The sequence below is a fragment of the Peromyscus eremicus genome, chromosome 10 (genome assembly GCF_949786415.1).
Source record: "Peromyscus eremicus chromosome 10, PerEre_H2_v1, whole genome shotgun sequence".
Taxonomy (NCBI): domain Eukaryota; kingdom Metazoa; phylum Chordata; class Mammalia; order Rodentia; family Cricetidae; genus Peromyscus; species Peromyscus eremicus.
The window spans coordinates 28,067,602-28,088,771 of NC_081426.1; the positions used below are offsets into that span (position 1 = coordinate 28,067,602).

Here is a 21,170-nt window from a genome sequence, read left to right on the forward strand (position 1 = left end):
CTGTATTCTGCCCATCCTCTGCAGTGTGAGCCTGGGCCCTGAGCAGCTGATGAAGGGCTACCTACAATGGTCCATATCCCTGCCTTGTATGCCTACCCACCTCACTGTAGTCCTGGACATCCTCTTTCAGCAGCTCCAGCTCCTCCTTCTCCTTGGTCAGGGACTTCTTCTGTTCCTGTAGCTTAGAGCAGGCATCACTGAGGATGTCAATTTCCTCCTTGGTTATCTCTTCACCCTGGAAAGAAATGAGTAAAAAGATAACTAAGTCAAGGGAACAAATGGCTTCCGTCCCTAAATGATGAAAGCCTTTCTGCTCACACCACACAGGCTAGCACTTGAGGATAGCCTCAGGTAGCTGGAGATCAGCTCTGGGCTATGTTAGCTATGGCACCTCTCCTTGCGTCTTCTTGGTGCACTGTACCCCAACACACTCATCCCATAGCCAGTAGAGTGAGCACGCTGGTTGTCCCCAAAATCTCCTTTATATTCCCCAGGATTCCACCCCAAGGCAAGACTGCCCTGCCTCCTGCTCTACAGGACAGCCTTTGTTTTCTAGAACTTTATAGGAGAGGAATTACCAGCTCTGCCTCTTTTGACCGACTCACCTTTTGGCATCCAATGGTAAAGTATTTCTTTTTTTTTTTTTTTTTTTTTGGTTTTTCGAGATAAGGTTTCTCTGTGTAGCTTTGCGCCTTTTCCTGGAACTCACTCTGTAGACCAGGCTGGCCTCAAACTCACAGAGATCCGCCTGGCTCTGCCTCCCGAGTGCTGGGATTAAAGGCGTGTGCCACCACCGCCCGGCGGTAAAGTATTTCTAATCTGGACAGCAACATCAAAGCACATCTTTCTCCTTCCTACTGGCTTTCAGTGATTACAATGACAGTTGCTGTGAATGTCTGTGTACAGCCATCGGTGGGGCAATGCCCAGGAGTAGTTTATTTACTATTTATTTATTATTTATGTGTGTGTCTCTGCCTCCTGAGTACTGGGATTAAAGGCATGAGCTATTATGCTACATCTGATAGTTCTTTTAAAAAAACTAACTTTTAGCCGGGCAGTGGTGGCGCACGCCTTTAATCCCAGCACTCGGGAGGCAGAGCCAGGCGGATCTCTGTGAGTTCGAGGCCAGCCTGGGCTACCAAGTGAGTTCCAGGAAAGGCGCAAAGCTACACAGAGAAACCCTGTCTCGAAAAACCAAAAAAAAAACCCAAAAACTAACTTTAATTGTATGTGCGTATGTGGGAATGTGCACATGAGTGTAGGTACCCAAGGAGACCAGAGGTATCAGGTCCCTTGCAGCTGGAGTTCCAGGTGCTTGTGAGCCACCAGAGGTGGGTGCTGGGAACAGAAATAGAACAAGAGCCTTCTCTCCATCCTCCACCTTCTTTCTTGAGAGAGTCTCTTACTAGAACTTGGGGGGCAACAAATTCAGCTAGGGTGGCTGGCCATTAAACCCCAGGGATCACCCTGTCTCTGCCTCTACTGCCTGCTTCCTGCAGGAATATCTGGGAACCACCTCGAGTCCAGGCTTTGGGGACTTCTGCCACTACCATGACCGTCTAGCCTTGATCACACCACATGTCTATTCTGGGGTCTCCTGGGCCATGCGGCAGCCTGCTCTCTATAGGCCAATCTTCAAAGGAGCCCATTAGGCTCTGCTGGGCCCACTCATACTCTCTTTCTCAAAACTCCAGTGGCCAGGCCTGGGTCAGAAACTTTGTCATACCCCTTCTTGCAAAGGCCATTGTTTGTTAGAGGCAGCTGCCAGGCCTCAGCCCTCCACACTTTCTGCTTTCATCAAGAATAAGTCTTACCTCCCTTCTCTGAGCCCTGAATGTGATCCTGATCATCCATTCCCTTCAAGACACCCGCGGCTTTTGCCATCCTACAGGACCCCAACAGAGACCTTCCTGAACACACAGCTTTCATCGAGGCCAGTCTCTCTCTCCCCCTCTCCCCCACCACCTCACTCAGCTACCAAGCCGTCTCTATCCACTTAACAGTTTTCATCTGCCCACCACATCTGAACATCTGCTCCTTCATGTGGTATTCCCCTGGCATCTCAGGACAGAAGGACCCAGAAGGTATTTCATGTTCTGTCCAATTTACTGACAACAAATTGACAGGAGTTTTTTAAGGAGCCTCATACCCAATCACTCAGCAAATGACACCAGGGTGGGCCTCTGCAGAGGAGGCCCTGTTTTGAAGGCCCAGCCTTCATTTCCCCTCCCGCTGCCCAACTAGAAACCCATGAATAGCCTGGCAGCCTCATCTCAGTGTCAAAGGCTCTAAGCTTCTCATACCCCTAAGGCGGGTCTCTACCTCCTTGCTACTACTTCATCTCACCAGGGAGTAAAGTGTTCCTGGAGGGACTCCATGATTGTGGAAGTGAGTCCCCTATCCACAAAATGAATGAGTCAACGGGGTTTCCCAACAATAATACCATGATCTCTGGGAGGGTCTGAAGTGTGGACTGACTGGAGGCTAAGAGGATGCCCTGCCCAGCAAAACCTCTTTAGGAGCTAAGGAACCCACAGCCCAGCCCCACTCTTCCCCTGGTTATGTATAGCTCACCTTCAAACCCTCCAGCACAGGTGCCGTATCCTTCAGTTCCTCTGAGGACAGGATGACATCAGGCACCTTCGGCTGAAGCTCAGCCCCTGGCCTCCCAGGAACGGTGGCTTCCACTACTTCTGGCTGGACGTGCTTCTGAAATGTAAGCAGTACCACACTGTCACCCTGGTCATCTGGCTTTGGCTCCACACTCAGTATGTACTCCTGACAGGTCACACTTGGAATAATCTACTTGGTGATAAAGAAGACCCAGAGATCACCCAGCAGCAGTAGTTCCCTGCCCCACGCAGAGCAGGCCACCTGAGGCTCCTCAGCAGACTGAGTCAGAGCATGCTGCCCCTCTCTGGGACTGAGTCCGGGTGAAGAGATGTGCATGAATAAGCTAGGCAATACAAGCTTCAATCACAGTACAGCTTCCTGCAGCTTTTGAGAACATGGGGCCAAGAGGTGAACACAGTTATGGGGGGTCAGCAACACTTAGGAAAACAACCCTGAGAAGGAGGGTCGGTCCCTTGTTAACTCCTGCTTGGGTGCTAAGCCAGCCCCTCCTATGCCAATGGAGATGCCACATCATGTCTTCTATTGCACTGTCCCTGAGAGTGTATAGAGCTACACACTATAGCTCTACAGTCAAGCACTCCTGTGTCCTTGTACCACGCTGACCCCTGCAGGCAAAGATAGGATAGGACTGAGAGCCACATCCATGGCCATAAGGCAGGCTCTAGGAAACTTGGCTGGGACAGCCTTGGGTCCCGTGGAGTCAGTCACTGCAGGCTGCTTACCACAGCAGTGGCAGCCCTCTGTAGCTCTTCCAGATGCTCTTGCTGGATGGCAGCCTCTTCCTGCAGTGTGGCCTCCAGCTTCGCCTTGTTGTCTACCTGTTCGCCCTCCACCTCTGCCACTTTCACCTGAGCCTCCTTCGCCTTGAGAGAGAGAGAGAGAAAGGAGACGGGAACTGCCGGTGAGCCTGAGGTGCCAGACCTAATGCCCTTACCTCTCTCTGAGCAATGTTACCACCTTGGCTTCATACAAAACAACAGAATACACTAATGGGATGTTTCCTCCCAAGTGTGTAGAGGTGCTTCCAGGCTTCCAAGGCTAAGTAAGGTTCCCCATCCCTCAGAGGACTGTTTTGAGTTTCACAGCAAAACTCAAATACATCAATTCAGATATGCAATCTTAGCACTGCTGTGCCTGAGACTGCGCCACATAGGGGGCTGAGCAGGGAGACGAACCAGGGGGCTGGTGAAGAGGACAGGAAGACCACAGTGTAGAGGCTTCCATAGCTGTGGAGGTGAGGGTACCAAGCCCACAAAGATTAAAAAAAAAAAGGCAAAAGAATCTTCCAACAATACATACCACGATTTCTGGAAGGGTCTGCAAGGTGGACTTGAGCTGGTCAGCAGGTGAGAGGGTGTCTGGGAGGTACATGGCCCGGGACAGTATGAGCAATGATGTGGGGATCTCGTGATGGAGGTGCAAGTCGAGCCACTGGAATCAAAGCACATTCACTGGCCGTGCTGTCCTTGCTTGACCCACAGCCCCAGTGCCTGTCCTGCAAGGTGCTGGACTGCCCACCCCAGAGTTCCCTTCTGTGGCTTTGGCTTAGTTGAGGGATACAGAGTCTGGGTGCCACGGCAAACATGATTTGAGTAACTGGGTTCACTGAATCACTAAAATACATTTCCTAAAGATATTTCACAAATGTCTTTCAGGGGTTGGAAAGAGCACTTGTCACCCCTGCAAAGGGCCTGGATACTCCTAGTATTCACATGGCAGCTCACAACTGTTTGAAACTCCAGTTGTGGGGGATCTGACACCCTTTTCTGGCCTCCATGGGGACATGCACGCATGAGGTGTACAAACATACATGCAACATCCATACACATAAAGATTAAAAACATATCCAATCTATATATAATATAAAGTATACACATACACACACACAAACACATACACCTTAGTAAACTGAACAACTGACCATCAGCTCCAGGTACCTTGAGAATGTGCTTAAAAACAGGCTGGTAAGCCGGGTGGTGGTGGTGGTGGTGGTGCACGCCTTTAATCCCAGCACTCAGAAGGCAGAGGCAGGTGGATCTGAATTCAAGGCCAACCTGGTCTACAGAGTAAGTTCCAGGATAGCCAAGGCTACACAGAGAAACCCTGTCTCGAAAAATTAAAAAAATAAAATAAAATAAAATAAAAAATAAACAAACAACAACAACAACAACAAAAAACCAGGCTGGTACACTGGCCCAGGGATGGTGGTGCATATTTGTAATCCCTGCACTATCTGAGGCAGAAGGAACACATGTTCCATGGCAGCCTGGGCTATTATAGCCTGACACTTAAAAACTACAAAGAGGCCTAGGGTGCCATAGATATCTATTACTTGTACCCATTACTACCTGTAACGTTTATGTTTTATCCACTTATTTTATACCAGTTCATTTGGGAGGGGTGGCAGCACATGCCACAGAGGCACATGAATGGAAGTCAGAGAAGGACTTTTGGGAGTCATTACTCTCCTTCTGTCACATGGGTTCTGGGAATCAAACTTGGGCGGTCAAACTTGGAGGCAAACACCTTTACTCATGAGCCATCTTACTAGCCCACGTGTTGAGATATAAATAATTTCTTTTTGAAAGGCTGATGCAGAAGAACACCTAGAAATTCAAGGTCAGATTGGGTCATATAGTAGGAGACCTTGTCTAGAAAAATTGTTCTTTCTTTTTTAAAATTTGAAGGGCAGGCTGGATGTGGTGGCTTACATCTTTAATCCCAGCACTTAGGAGGCAGGCAGATCTCTGAGTTCAAGGCCAGCCTAGTCCACACAGCACGTTCCAGGACAGCCAGGGCTACACGATAAGACTTGGTCTCACACAACAAACAAAATTTTTAGAGGGCAGGGGCTATAGTTCAGTGGCAAAGTGTTTGCCTAGCATATATGCAGCCTCTAGTTGAACCACCAATAGTATGTTAAAAACAAACTGAAGGCTGACAAGATGGCTTAGCAGGTAGAAACATCATCCCCCCACCCCCACCCCCAAGACAGAGTTCCCACATGTAGCATGGCTATCCTGGAACTCACTCTGTAGAGCAGGCTGGCTTCAAACTCAGAAATCCCCTTGCCTCTGCCTCCCCAAGTGCTGGGATTAAAGGTGTGCGCCACCACCCCTGGCTTAAGACATTTGTTTATAGACTTGACAACTTGAGTTTGGTTCCCAGATCCCACAAAGTGGCATGAGAGAACAGATTCCCGACAGTTGTCCTCTGACCTCCAACAAGAACATAAAATGAGTTCACACTTACATACAGGCATGCCATGGGCTCTGTGCCTATCAGCATACCTTAGTGACACCAAGACAACCTTTCAAGTGGACAGAAAAAGCTGTTATCTTTTATGCACACATTGAACACAGGGCAAAAGATGAGACGAGGGTCTAGAGAGACAGCTTTTTTTTTTTTTGGTTTTTCGAGACAAGGTTTCTCTGTGTAGGTTTGCGCCTTTCCTGGAACTCACTTGGTAGCCCAGGCTGGCCTCGAACTCACAGAGATCCGCCTGGCTCTGCCTCTCGAGTGCTGGGATAAAGGCGTGCGCCACCACCGCCCGGCCTAGAGAGACAGCTTAACTGTGAAGAACACTTATTCTTATAGAGGACCTGGGTTCAGTTCTCAGCACTTACATGGATGCTTATAAGAACTGTCTGAGCTGGGCGGTGGTGGCGCATGCCTTTAATCCCAGCACTCGGGAGGCAGAGCCAGGCGGATCTCTGTGAGTTCGAGGCCAGCCTGGGCTACCAAGTGAGTTCCAGGAAAGGCGCAAAGCTACACAGAGAAACCCTGTCTCGAAAAACCAAAAAGAACTGTCTGTAACACTAGTTCCAGGAGATCCAACACCTTCTCTTTACCTCCAAAGGTCATCAGGCATGCATGTGGTACATATACGTACATGTGGGCAAAACACTCATACACATAAAAATAAAATAAATAAATCTTAAAAAAAAAAAAAGAAGAAATGCTAAGAATGTGTGAAAGGCTGAGCAGCAGCAGAAGGCAGAGGTCAAACGATCATGACCTTGGATTCCCCAGTTCGCCAATGTGCACAGCCTGTAGGTCTGTGCTGGGAAGCTATGTGGTGAAGAAGCCCTTGGAAGACAAATGCTAAGAAAGGATTGCAGAAATGTGTTTAGTGGCAAAGTGGGTGCTCATTTATCCTTGGCCACATGTGAAGAGTACACGGGAAAGTGGCAGGTGAAAAACTGCCGAGGGCACCAGTGTGAAGTTGAGTTGGGAGGAAGACTAGCCTCATATCTCATATCTGTCAAGCCTTGTGATGTGAAAGATGAAGGGCTGTAAACGTCACCTACTGCCACCGACCTACACAGGGACTACTGCATCAGGGTCCTCAAGCTGAGGCAAGGTGCAGTGCCACCATACCATGTACCTACTTGGAGAAGCCTAGGCACAGGGTAGCTGAGAGGGTGGATGTGATGCCAGTCAAGTTGTAAGGGTGGCCTGAAGCTTGATTTTTAGCTGAAGATGGTCTTAAATTTCTGACTGTCCTGTTTCTACATCTTGAGTGCCAGGATTACAGATGTGCACAGCCATGTTCAGATGGTACTAGAGATCCAACCCAGGGCCCTATGCATGATAGGCCAGAAGTCTGCACAGACCTTTAGCCCTAGACCTCTTTCTTTCTGTGTTTTGTTTGTTCTGAGGCAGGGTCTTACACTATAGCTCAGGCTGCCCTCAAACTCAGTGATCCTTCTGTCTCAGTGTACACACACACACACACACACACACACACACACACACACACACACCTGTGATGGTCTGGAGCAAAGGTAGATAAACTAGACACAGACACACACAGACACATACACAGACACACACACACACACATACACACGCTTGTGCTGGTCTGGAGCAAAGGCAGATAACTCCTAACAGAGCAGAAAGCTACAAACTTGCCCCAACCAGCCACTGAAGCCACATACCTGATTCAGTTGGTCCCTCAGACGGTCTTCTGTGACACCAAGTGCTCGCATGCCTCGTGCTCGACATGCTGCCTGCAATTCCTTGACATTCAGACTGTTCACTCCTTCCTCAGAAATCAGCTGGAAAAGAAAGCCAATCACTGCTTCTCAAGATCCTCCAGATCTCAGACACTGATGTGAATACAACTGGGAAGAAGTTTTGAATTAGAAACATTTTCCTGTGGCTGGAGAGATGGCTCATCAGTTAATAGCACTTGTTGCTCTTGCAGAGGACCTGGACTTGGTTCCCAGCACCCACATGGTGGCTCACAACCATCTGTAACTATAGTTCCAGGTGATTTGATGCCCTCTTCTGACCTCCATGGGCACCAGGCACTTATGTAGTGTACATGTAGGCAAAACACTTACACACATACAATTTTAAACGCTGCCTTTAATCCCAGCACTTGGGAGGCAAGTGGATCTCTCTGAATTCGAGGCCAGCCTGGTCGAAAAAGCAAGTTCCAGGACAGCCAGGGTTGTTACAGAGAAACCCTGTCTCAAAAAAAAAAAAAAAAAAAAAAAAAAAAAAAAAAAAAAAAAAAAAAAAGAAGAAGAGGAAGAGGAAGTAGTAGTAGCCATTTTCTGGGTAAGTTTTGCCAAAGTATTAGACTGACATATACCTCAGTGCCTTGAGACACAAGGGTCTATCTCAACACCAGAAAAGACAAAATAGTGCCATCAGAGCAGGTTATGAGTCTCAAGTAACTTGAGCCATCCAGAAAAGATCAGGACCCTAAAAAGCACATGATGGTCAGAATTGACCCCAAGACGTCAGAAAGCCCACCTCCATGTAAGCACCTTCTGGAGAAGATGCTATGGGGGAGCCTGCTCCTTCCTGTAACAGAATTGTCCTGTCAGCAGAACCAGCCCTGTCCCGCTGGCTCATCACCTGCCACAGAATGCTCAGAGTCCACAGTGTTGAGGGAGAGAGGCCCAACACCCTGAAGATAGCTTGGCCTCATACCCAGAGGTGTTTCTTTTGCCTCAGTCTGCAGTTATGCAGGTTATAGTGACCCCAATAAGGAATACAGGAGACCTGGGGACCCAGAGGAAGCAACAGGTTAAGAGAGAGAAGAAATGAGGTAAACAACGAGGTGCTACTTTGTGCTGGGCAACTCCTGAACCCTTGCTGTGCCTATAACTGCACAACTATCCTATTGCATCACTGTTCAGTTTTTTGAATTCAATTTTTTGAGATAATCATAGATACATACACACCCTTTTCACTCCAGGCAGGACAGAATCATGTTCCCCTGAACGAGGACCCATATGCTGCCTTTTGTACATACCCTGACTTCCGTGGCTATCATTTGTTATTTGAAGAATGTCAAACACGTAGAAACACACAGAAACCACTGTAGGAACCTTGGGAGTTCCTGAGGACACATCTGGCTGCTGTGGGCATCCAAGGTGACTCCTGACTGATGGGCAGCTTCCCACAGGCTGGCTGGATCATTCTGCTTACCATTTTCCCAGGAAGATGGGGCCATTTCCAGTTTCTTTACTATGCAAAACAACTATTTTCGGTTGGTCTCCCTGCAGTTTCCCTCTGGCTACTGCAGCACTGTCATGGAGTGCTCTGATACAGTTATCACAGTGCAGAGTGGAACCACTGACAGTCCTGTTTGGCTCTAACTCTGTCCTTGTGTGCCTGGGGAGATTTTCACCCAGGTCAGTTTGGAAGGGGTGTTTAAACAGCCATATGACAGCTGCTCTAAGTTCTCTGTCAGAAGCAGGGTCCGGTGCTGTGTACTCGTGCTTCGAGAAGGCTGAGGCAGGAGTTAATGTAGGCCTGGACAGCAAAGCAAGACTGCTATCACCAGAGGAAGAACAAAACCTCTCCAGTTTTCCCACTATCCACCTCTCAGTACTGGCTTCTGCTCATTGCCTTTCTCCACCTAGGGACCGCTCCTGGTTTTTGGTACAAGTGACTATTTTTACAACAAGTGATTTTGTTTCCTTCCTTTTTATTTTTATTTATTTTTATTTTTATTTTTTTGGTTCTTCGAGACAGTTTCTCTTTGTAGCCCTGGCAATCCTGGAACTCGCTCTGTAGACCAGGCTAGCCTTGAACTCAAGAGATCCACCTGCCTCTGCCTCCTGAGTGTGGGGATTAAAGGCGTGTGCTGCTACCACTACCAGCCCTTTTTAATTTTCAAAAACATATTTATTTTATGTGTATGAATGTTTTGCCTGTATATATGTATGTACACCATATGTGTGCCTGGTACCCACAGAGGTCAGAAATAGTGTTGAAAATCCCCTGCAACTGAGTTACTTATAGATGGTTGTGAGCCACCATGTAGGTGATGGGAACCAAACTCACATTCTTTGTAAAGACAGCAAATGCTCTTAACCACAGAGTCATCTCTCCAACCCTAATATGTGATTTTTCAATCAAATCTAGAGACATGGGTACATGACAGAAGAATCTGGATGGGATTCTACTTTCTGCCTCACTGGCTTCCTCTGACACTGCTGGGGGTGGGGTGGGGGTACCACTTCCACAGATGCTGCAATTAAGATTTTGCATCTTACAGCCAGAGCTACTCTGGGAACTGGTTTCCTGGCCTATAGTCAAAACCACCCTCTGCTGCTCCTCCATAGGGAACAAAGGCGCAGGGCCAGTTCCTCGTGCTCTCTATCCCTACTCTGCAGCAAGGTTCCATGTAGCCCAGGCGCTGCAAGACACAGGTGTCTCTCCACACTGCTACTTGGTCCCATCCACAAGTTAAGTGCTGTGGGATATCTGTACACTGTGTGAAGATGCATTGCTGTGATTGGTGTAATAAAAGGCTAAACAGCCAACAGCTAGGCAGGCGGTATAGGTGGGATTTCCCAGGAGAGAAAGGAGGAATCTAGGTGCACAAGAGAAGTCAGGAAACATGAAGAGAAAATAGGAGGTGCAAGATGGAAGAGAGGTAATGCCAAGTAATAGAACATAGATTAATATAAATGGGTTAATTTAAATTATAAGAGCTAGTTAGAAACAAGCCTAAGCTATGGGCCAAGCTTTCATAATTAATAAGAAGTCTCTGTCATGATTTGGGAGCTAGCTGATGGGACAGATAAAGACTCCTTACAGTTAAGGGGTGACTTTTAGAACAAGTGAGGACACAGCCTCCCCATTGTACTGGCTGACTCCCTAAGGTAAACATACCTTACTCCACTTCTGCAGACACCTGGCTGCCAGGGCCTAAGTTCCTTGTCACTGCTTCCCACCCAGCTCCCACTGACACCACAGGACCTGGTCTTGTTACTGTTGGGCAGGTGGCAAAGTCCTGACTCCACTGGGCCTCTACTGACTGCACTTGACAGCGAGTGGGTAGAGTATAAACCATGGTTCTTCACTTGTCCCTAATGACACCTTGATGGAGAGGAAGTAGCTTGTTACTACCTGCTAAAGACAAGTCATCTCCTTGCTAGCTCCCCAACACTTTCCCGCCCAAGGCCATCCTGGCAAGGGTGGAAGTAGCCAGCCCCTGAGCTTGCTCATGAGTGAGTCCTTCCTGAAAGAAGAATCTCTGTTAATATAGTCAGTGCCTGCAGTTCAGAAAAATGAAATATAGCAAACAAACAAAAGCCAGAAGGACAGCAAATACAAAGACCCACAGACTCCACAGTCCTCCAGTATTGGACAGGAACTATGACTAGTATGTTTGGGAAGGAAAAACAAGGGTTAGGTATGGGGGTGCACACCTTTAATCTCAGCACTTGAGAAGCAGAGGCAGGCAGATCTCTGTGAGTTCAAGCCAGCCTGGTCTACAGAGTGAGTTTTGAGGTCAGCCTGGTATACAGAGCAAGTTCTAGGATAGCCAGGGCTAAGTAGAAAGCCCTTGACTGCTTCAAAAATAAATGAATAAATAGAGAGAGATAGGGAGGAAGAGAGGGAAGGGAAGGGAAGAGAAGAGAAATTAGGAAGGCAGGCAGGCAAGCAAGCCAGACCTGGTGGTCCACCCCTGTAATCCCATGATTTCGGAGGCAGAGGCAGGAAGATTCAAAGTACAAGGTTGGCTTGGTAACTGAGACCTTGTCTGTTCAAAATAAAAAAATAAGGAAAGAGTGCTAAGGCTAGGTGTGATGAAACATGCCTATAATCCTACACGGTGGAAGCAAGAGGATTGAGAGCTGAAGGCCAGGGAAGCAAAATGGTGCTTCCCACTAAGCTTGATAACCTGAGTCTGATCCTTGGGACCAACATGATAGAATTAAAAGAACTGACTTATGCAAGTATAACCAACTCCACACATAGATGTACGATGCCCATATCTGCTTGCACACACACATACACTAAATAAATACATGCTTTAGAAAAATGTCTTAAAAGAGTTAAATGCTGGAGCTGGAACGATAGCTCAGCAGTTAAGAGCACTGGCTGCTTGTCCAGAGGACCCAGGTTCAATTCCCAGCACCCACATGGCAGCTCACAACTATCTGTAACTCCAGTTCCAGGGGATATGACACCCTTACATAGACATATATATGGGCAAAACACCAAATACACATAAAATAAAAATAAATAAATCATAATAAAAATTAAAAAAAAAAAAAAGAATTAAATGCTAGTCTTGATTACATAGTGAGTTGGTGGCTAGCTTGGGTTACATGACACCCAGCCTTGGAAGACAGAGGCTGCTGACTCCCAAAGCAAGCTGGCTAGGAAACTAGCCATAGTGTTGAGTTTGGGTTTGACTGAAGACTCTGCTGTACTCAGGAAGATGGAAGAACAATTGAGGATGATTCCCAATGCCAACCTTGGGCTTACACATGCACATGGACCCACTCACACATACACACACCCCAGATGTATGCAAACATACATACACACATATATACTACACATACACATGAGAAATGGAAAAAGAAAAAAATATAAAAAAGAAAATAGACTGAGGTTGGAGAAATGTCTCAACAGAGAAGAGCACTGGCTGTTCTTCCAGAGCACAAGGGTTCAATCCCATCATCTAATGGTGATTCACAACCATCTATCACTCCAGTTTCAGGATCCCATGCCCTCTTCTGAGCTCTGAGGGCACCAGGCACACATGTGGTACACATAGATACATGCGGCCAAAACATCCATACATATAAAATAAAATAAATCTAAGAGAATTAGAGGAAAAGAGAAGAAGGCCAAGGAAACAGCTCAAGAGTTAAAGTGCTTACATAGCACGTGAGGCTCTGGGTTCAATATTGTTCTTCCCAAGCAAAAAGAAAATAAACAAACAAACAAACCATGTATGGTGGTTTATGTTTGTAATCCCAGCACTCGGTAGCCTGGGGCAGGAGGATTACCACAAATGTGAGACTAGCCTGGGCCATTTAGTAAGTCTGAGCTATGTGAGAAAAAAGCATGACAAGAAAATGAGCAAGAAAAGCGAGCACCTACAATAGGTTCAACTGGGCCCAACTCACTTTGTCATCAGCCTTTATGGACCGCAGCCGCATGGTGAGCTGGAAACGCAGGAAGTTGTTGGTGCCAATGGACTGAAGTTCTAGCAGCTTGCACAGTGCTACCAGTTGAGGCCTCGTGAGGTTATCCAGAGTCAGCTCATCCTCAAATAATTTGGAAAAACGCATGATCTCCTCGTTGCTAGGTCTCTCCCCTGTCTCCCGGATCTGCAGAAATAGTCCCAAGTATTATCCACTAGGTCCAAACTATGCATTCTCCTGTTCTTAGAGCTAGCCTCGGGTCCCAGCTGGAAGTAAGGAACCAAGAGAGAGCAGATGCAGAGGGCTAGGCCACCTACCTCTCACCAAGCTCTCCGGGGAGCGGTCCTACCTCAGGTACTCTAAGGCTGTACGAGACACTAGCATACACAGCATCTATTCCTGCATCGCCATCCAGGCTGCTTTCCACCAGGAGGCTGGGAATGCCAGCTGGGGTGTCAGTGCTGCTGTCCTTTTAACACCAGGCTGGGGGCACTGCCCTGGGCTCTCATGCCACACCCCAGTTTCTCAGTGGCAGGAAGAGGCACATTTGTATATACCTACAGCTCCCTTGAGAGGGACTGAGCACAGGAAGCAGACAGTTAGATTAAGCTCTGTCCTTAGAGCTTTATTCTGCTGAGTATAAAATTTAAAAGAAAAGGGGAAAAAAAGAAAAAGAAATGAAGGAAGAAGGAAGAAAAGTGCTTGACATTCAAATCATCCCCTGACAGATGAGAATACTACACCTTCTGGAAAAATGCAGAGAAATCTTTGGTGGCATTCCCCTTGGCAGCCTTGTTCTTCAGGGCCATTTCCTCTATGGTGTCCTGGAGAAACTTGGCTAGCTCCAGCTTTACCCGAAGCTCTTTCTTCAGCCTTTCCTCCTATGAGAGCAAAGTTAAGGTTATATATACTCCAGCTATGTCCTGCACCCTCTTGCATCCCACCATGACCTGTCTCTACTGTAGGAAGTAGTCTTGAAGCCTGCTTAGACTGCTGCCTACTGCAAGACAAGTCTCCCCGGTCTTCAAGGAACAAAAATCTAAGTGTGATATATTCTTAAACTCTATTTCACGTTTTTTTTTTTTTTTTTTTAAATGTCTGTGTGAAGCCCCAACCCTACCTCTATAGCAGAAGTTGATATATCTATTTCTTTCTTTCTTTCTTTTTTCTTTTTTTTTTTGGTTTTTCGAGACAGGGTTTCACTCTGTAGCCCAGGCTGGCCTCGAACTCAGAGATCCGCCTGCCTCTGCCTCCCGAGTGCTGGGATTAAAGGCGTGCGCCACCACTGCCCGGCCGGTATATGTATTTCATGAAGGACCAGACAGTGAGGTTCTGGGGCCTCTCGGGTCATTTAGTGTGACATAAGCACTTGGCTCAGCTGGTGCTTCACAAAAGAACCAGACAACACATATGTAACAGTGTATGGTCTGGAAGGAATTTTGGACTAATTTCCTTTCTATCTGTTATTTATTTTTGTTTGTTTAACATATGTGTGTACATTGACTTATGTGTGTGTGGACATTGCCTGTGGAGATCAGATGACATCGTGGGGTTGGTCCTCACCATCCACTTGTTTGAGACAGGGTCTCTTCTTTGTTGTATGCTGCTAGCTGGCACATGATCTTTAGGGAATTATCCTGTCTCTACCGTCTGTTTCACCATAGGAGCACCGGGATTACAGATGTCCTACCCGGCTTGGTTTTTATGGTTCCAGGGATTGAAATTCGAGACCTTGTGTTTTCATGCAAGTACTTCTTTACCCACTAGCCATCGCCCCAGTCCTTAGACTCATTTTCAAGGTGAATTCAAAGTCCCAGTGCCCTCACCTTGATGCACTGGGTTTCAAATGTGGATGGCAGCATGTTGGGGAAGAGCTTCACAACTACAGGCAGCAGGAATTCCATGAAGGGCACCACCACGAACACCAGGAAGGGCACTAGGCGGAAGAGGTCTGCACAAATCCGGAGAAACTGCAAAGATGTGGGCACTTCAGTGGAGACACAGCAGGGCATTACTATATTACCTACCATTACTACAAACTCAACCAGTGTGACTCACGAGCTCTTGACAGTTACCTCCGAAACCCATTTCTTTCTCACAGTCTAAACTACACGTGCCAATGGCCTTCAGAGAAACGGAATAGGGTGCTAACCCTAGGCTCACTAGATGCACAGGATGTATGTAGAGATAAACAAGACAGGCCCAAAGGAGGGCAGTTTAGACAAGACAGCAATCTATGAACGATGTCCCAGACGACCCCTGCAAGTGGAGGACCTGTGAAGTCTTTCAAATGAGTTTATAAATTTCACTGACAGAGCCTTCCATAGGCCGTGGTCTGGCCAATTCCTTAGATGCCCTAAAGGCATGTTTCTCACAAAGTACTTCCTTGTTTTTAATGGTCCCCAATCTCTCTTTTTTGTTTTTGTTGGGGTTTTTTGTTTGTTTGTTTGTTTTGTTTCGTTTCAAGATAGGGTTTCTTTGTATAGCCCTGGCTGTCTTGGAACTCGCTTTGTAGACCAGGCTGGCCTTGAACTCACGGAGATCCTCCTGCCTCTACCTCCCAAGTGCTGGGATTAGATGTGCATGCCACCATGCCCAGCCCCAATCTCTCTCTTTAAAAAATATTTTTTAAAATTTATGTATGTGCTTGAATGCTTTGTTTACATGTATATATGTGCACCATATGTACGCCTGGTGCACGAAGAAGTCAAATGAGGGTGTCTAGAGCCTTGAACTAGAGTTAGAAATGGTTGTGAGCCATCATATGGGTGCTGGGATTGAACTCAGGTCCTCCGTAAGAGCAATAAGCCTTCTAAACCACTGAATCATCTCTCCAGCCCCATGGTCCCAATTTCTTTAACAACTGCACTATCCTTAGCTCCAACTTTTTACTGGCTTTTCTGGCCCAACTGCAGTTTTTCAAGTCTTTCTATTCATCTTTTGCTTCTGATCCCCATTATAAACCTGAGTAAAAACAATCATTTTCATTGTGTGTGTGTTAGCACTTGTGTGCCTATCATGTATGTGGGAGGGTGCATGTGTGCCCCAGCACACATGTGGAAGTGAAAGAACAACTTTGTGCAGTCATTTCTCTTACATGTTTCAGGAACTAAACTCAGGTGGTCAAGCTTGAGTGACAAGTACCTTTAACAGGTGAGCCAATCTGTGGGCCTCTGATCTTAGTTTTGTCTTGAAATTTCCTCTGACAGATTAGCCTGTCACCTTTAAACTCAAACTCGCACACAGTCTGAAGCACAGCAAGTACTTTTGATGACTGAGCCATCTCTCCAGTCCCAGGAAGGGCCTTTTCAGAGCTTAAGGACAGAAGGAATTACATACCAGGCTCACAGAGCCGAAGAAATAACTTTAAGAGACCTCGCCCGGGGGACACAGTGTCTCTGAAGTAGAAACAGAAACACAGAAACCAATGGAAGGCTGCAGGAAACCAGCAAGGGGCAACACCGTGTCAGCATTCACACTGCATTACGGTTCACAGTAGTATGAACCTTTACTGACTTTTTATCAAAAGGAACAGAAAATGACCTGCGTAGAAAAGAAGAGCATGGTGGGTCCCATACCTGCCTGCGCTCCCGGCGGGTCAGCGTATGGCCATTGAGGATGCGCCAGAGCATGCGGGCAGCTATCTTGGTGTCGATCCAGAGCAGGCGGAAGCCATGGTAGTAGTGCTTCAGCTCATCCAGTACCTTCTGCCCCAGGGACTTCTTCACTACCACCTGAGCTGGTGGGCTGTACACGGGGCCACCCTCTTCCAGCTTCTTATTTTTGTCCTTTAAGGACTTTAGGGACTTCTCTATCACAGAGTCCTCTCCTAGGGGAGGTGATGAGTGCCAGCTGCGCACAGGAAGGTACTGAGGCCCTGTGACAACCAATCTTGCAGAGGCAGGTGTCCATGTTGCCCTGGCAACGGTGCCTTGGCACTCAGGCCTCTGAGTCCAACAGCTGAGGGGCTCACCTTTGAAGCAGAGGTACACAGGGTTGGCTGGAGTACAACAGCGAGATAGAACTTTCCTTGAAAAGGGAAAAACAGAAAAGCAGCAATGAGAAATTCCTACCTATCTGACCACTCAGTACCAAATATCAAACCATATTCCATGGTGGATCAATAATGTATCCCACTTACTTCCTTGGTGGAAGCCTTTAGGAGGGCTTACATGGGAGGCTAGGATGGTGTGTGGCCTAGCTGGACCTCACACATGAGTGTGAGCCTCACTGGTCTAACTCCTAAGTTCCCAAAGACACACAACAGTAGGGTAGACAGCAGAAGCTTGACTGGACTCAACCCAACCCCTGGCACCTGACGTAGGAAGTGATATTCATGACTTTGGGATTTGAGGGAATGGAGTCCAGAGTCAAGAGTCTATCCAGTTTGGATATTCTCTCACCAGGTGACTCTTGGTTGACAGAAGACACTGGAACAAAGGGGAAACCCCAACGGAGAGTCCAGGGTCCATTCCCTTACCTGGCTCTAGCATGACTCCCCCACCTCTGTCTACTTCCCCCTTTAGTGTACTCTTTGAGGCATGCACCTACCAAACACCTGCCATGGAGAGAGAGATGAGAGGCACATGTGTCATCAGGCCTACACCTCTTCACTACAATGAAGGCTCCATAACAGCCCTTAAACAGGTGAGGCCACAGCCAGAAGCTGTTAGCTAGAAACCTTAGACTTCTTCGTTCACACTGGATCAGGCTCACAGGGCAGCTGGAACCCAAGCTCATTCACAAAGTAACCACTAGGAAGACCAGCTGCAGTGGAGACCAGGTCTAACCTGAAGCAGAGACTTTGTATACAAGAAGACTTTTTTCTGACTCCATGTGGAGCCAGGGTCAGTACTAAGCTTACCATGTGATCATGAAACAACTGAGCTGTACAATCCTCCTTCAGGTTTAAAACCTACATTAGAAACCTCTCGCTACTCGTCATTTACAAACCAACCTCTAGGTGGTCACAAACTCCAAGAGGCCTGTTGCGGGTGCCCATAACCCCCTTTGTCCTGTCTCTAGCACTTGGCTAGATGTCAACATGAGGGCTACAAGTCTGTATTAGACTGTCCAGGCTCAACAGCTGCAGCTCTGGGCTGATGAGATGGCTCAGTGGATAGAGCTGACTTGAGTTAGATCCCTGAGACCCACACTGGTGATAAAAAACCAACTCCTGCAACTAAATTGTCCTGACTTCTTTCCTGGTACCATGGCATGAACCCCTGCTTCTTCACACAATAAAGTAAAATTAAAATAGAAGTTTTAAAAAGCCCTGTGTAGCCGGGTGGCGGGGTGCCACGCCTTTAATTCCAGCACTCAGGAGGCAGAGGCAGGCGGATCTCTGTGAGTTTGAGGCCAGTGGTGCCTACAAAGCGAGTTCCAGGACAGCCAGAGCTATACAGTGAAACCTTGTCTTGAAAAACCAAAACCAACGCCTCCCCCCAAAAAAACAAAACCAAAACCAAAAAACCCCCCGTGTAGTGGTGAAGATCTTTAATCCCAGCATTTGGGAAGCAGAAGAAGAATCCCGATTTCTGAGTTTGAGGCTACCATGAGCTACACAGTGAGATAGTGAGTCTGTACTTGCTAGTCAGTACTACATAGCAAGACCCTGTCTCAAGCAACAATACTACATACACACACACACACACACACACACACACACACACACACACACACACAAAATGATGGTCCACTTGCTGCAATTGCCATGCATGACCTCATAACTTGACCTCTCTGTGTTTCAGGAGCTTCCTCTGTAATCTCATGTTAAAATACACCTACCAGGAATGGAGCCAACAGTGACTGCCCTGTCAAAGCAATGGGAAGCAAGGTATGACTCTCCAGAGCCACAGTGCTTCTTCACAGGTGGATTCATGCAAGGCTGGTGGTACACATGGCTTTGGCTCACAGAGTGTAATGTACAGTGATAGCTGGTATAGAGCACTATCAGCCCACAAAGAATCAGGGCATGGGACTCAATGCCCAAGGGTCTAGCTGCTAGGCTCAGATCTGGTGTCATCACTGGCTATGGCGTTCTCCAAACTCCAAATCTGTCCTCTGTCACATATCATAAGCCTACACTGACCCTAAAGCAAGCAGTGATATCAGGGAAGATGGTATGAACATGTCTGTGGACCAGTGAAAACAGTGAAATAGTGTGTCTGTGAGCATGTGTGCCAGCCAACCCGCTTCATCTACCTCCCTGGGGGTCCTATAAAGTGCTGCCAATCTCTTTCCAAGTCACACCCAGCTCCATACTACCACACCTCTAGCTTTCCTTGGCTCTGCAATCTTGGAGCTGTGAAGAGGCCCTTGAATCCACTCTGTCCTGAACCACAGTGTTACATCATTGAGGGTGAGAACACAAGGAAGAAGACAGCACAACCAGATTCAGAGTACCACTCAGCTACTGACCAACAAAGAGATGCAGGCCCTACTTCCTACCTTCTTCCCTTGGCCTCACCTTAAAGTACAGGGGAAGACAGTTCTGCACATGGACAGCTGCATCATCGGGCTTTAATATCAACTCCCATCCTCACTGAGGAAGGGTGTGGCTTCCTCAGAAGGCTTGATGCCTACAGGTGCAAGGGCAGCCAACAGGCCAAGACAAAGACACATATTCAACGATGAAGCAGGAACACAGCATTCTGGGTAAGGGCTGGGCCAAGATCTTGCTCTTCTAAACACATCAGAGTTTGTTGTTGGAGGAGGATGGGGTATCAGAGCCTCATAGGTCAGAGGACAGAACTTGTAGGAGTCCATTCTTCCTTCCATCATGTGGATCTTGGGGATCAAACTCAGGTCAACAGGCTTACTGTCAGAGGCCTTTACCCACTGAGCTATTATCCCTGGCCTATCGAAGAGGTTACTAATCATTGTTACTAACAACTTACACATAATGTTTTGCCATTTTCAAACAGTGGGGAAAAAAATTACATTTTCTTTTTTTTTTTTGGCAGTGCTAAGAATAGAACCTAGGGTCTCCAACATGCTAGGCCAAGTGCTAACCACTGGGCTACACCCCAGCCCAAATTATATAATAATCTTAAAATTTCCACCTATACAGAACTAATCTTGGTACTGCTGGTGTTCACCAGCAATAACCAAAGGGCCAGACTATGGACCTAGCCTCTACCAGCCTACCTCCTGACTTCTTGTTTTTGCCTTTCATCTTCTGAAAAATCACCTACCAAATAGAGTGAAACAACACCAACCAAACACAATGTTTCAACAAGAAATGCACTGCTGGAGCTGGCAAGATGGCTCAGTGGGTAAGGGTGCTGGCCATCAAGTCTCATGATCTTAGTTCAATCCTGGGATCCACATGATAGGAGAGAACTGAATTCCACAGTTTGTCCTCTGATCTCCACATATGTACCACAGGTTCACCCACATATATGTCCCCCTAAATAAATAAATAGCTAAAAAAAAAAAAGATACATACACACACACACACACACACACACACACACACACACACACACACACACGCTAGGATGGTTGGCATGCATACAGTACCCACCTACCTACATTATGCAGCCAGGAATTTTAGCAAGGGTGATCGTTTACGTAACGGTCCTGAGCCTAAGTCTTGCCCAGCCTGAATGTCCAGCCTTCGAGTTAGGACCAGGAAGTCTAAGTAGTACCTCACAAAAGAGAAGTGTCTATGAGCCTTATCATATCAGCTACATATTCTTAGTTACCTGGCAGTCAGGAACAGGAATGGGACACACAGACCGACACACAGATGGGGATGGACAGATAATACCTCTTCTGCTGTCAGTGTTTATAACTCTCATCATCATTACACAAATGTCAGAAGTATGCCTGTAGGCCACTCCCAAGGGGGCAACTCCCTTGGTGCACCCCAGAGCCTCCAACCACAGGCTGCTCCTAGAAAGGCATGAAGTAAGCAAGTAGCCAAAGGAGAGGCCTTGTCAGGAAGGACACCAACCAGGATAAGTCACCCTGTTTTTCAGGGAAGTGATGTCAAGGAACCAAGTCATCCTCAGCAGAAAGGAAGAACAGAGCAATAGCCTCCAAAATCAAGAGATGATTCCAGAAGTGCAGACAACTCTCCACTTAGAGGCCTGTGGTTATACCGCATCAGACCAC

At 47.2% G+C, this 21,170-nt stretch overlaps 1 protein-coding gene across 1 annotated transcript in view; it reads right to left on the reverse strand.

Moving 5' to 3' along the window:
• Letm1 (leucine zipper and EF-hand containing transmembrane protein 1) overlaps positions 1–21,170 on the reverse strand; it is a 40,247-nt gene that overhangs the window by 6,996 nt on the left and 12,081 nt on the right. The window contains exons 3-11 of the mRNA XM_059275693.1: positions 16,628–17,078; positions 14,876–15,019; positions 13,793–13,930; positions 13,032–13,235; positions 7,575–7,694; positions 3,934–4,065; positions 3,357–3,497; positions 2,575–2,709; positions 101–235 (exon numbers count right to left, since the gene is read on the reverse strand). Of these exons, the coding sequence (XP_059131676.1) occupies positions 101–235; positions 2,575–2,709; positions 3,357–3,497; positions 3,934–4,065; positions 7,575–7,694; positions 13,032–13,235; positions 13,793–13,930; positions 14,876–15,019; positions 16,628–17,078 (1,600 nt within the window). The remainder of the gene's footprint in view (positions 1–100; positions 236–2,574; positions 2,710–3,356; positions 3,498–3,933; positions 4,066–7,574; positions 7,695–13,031; positions 13,236–13,792; positions 13,931–14,875; positions 15,020–16,627; positions 17,079–21,170) is intronic.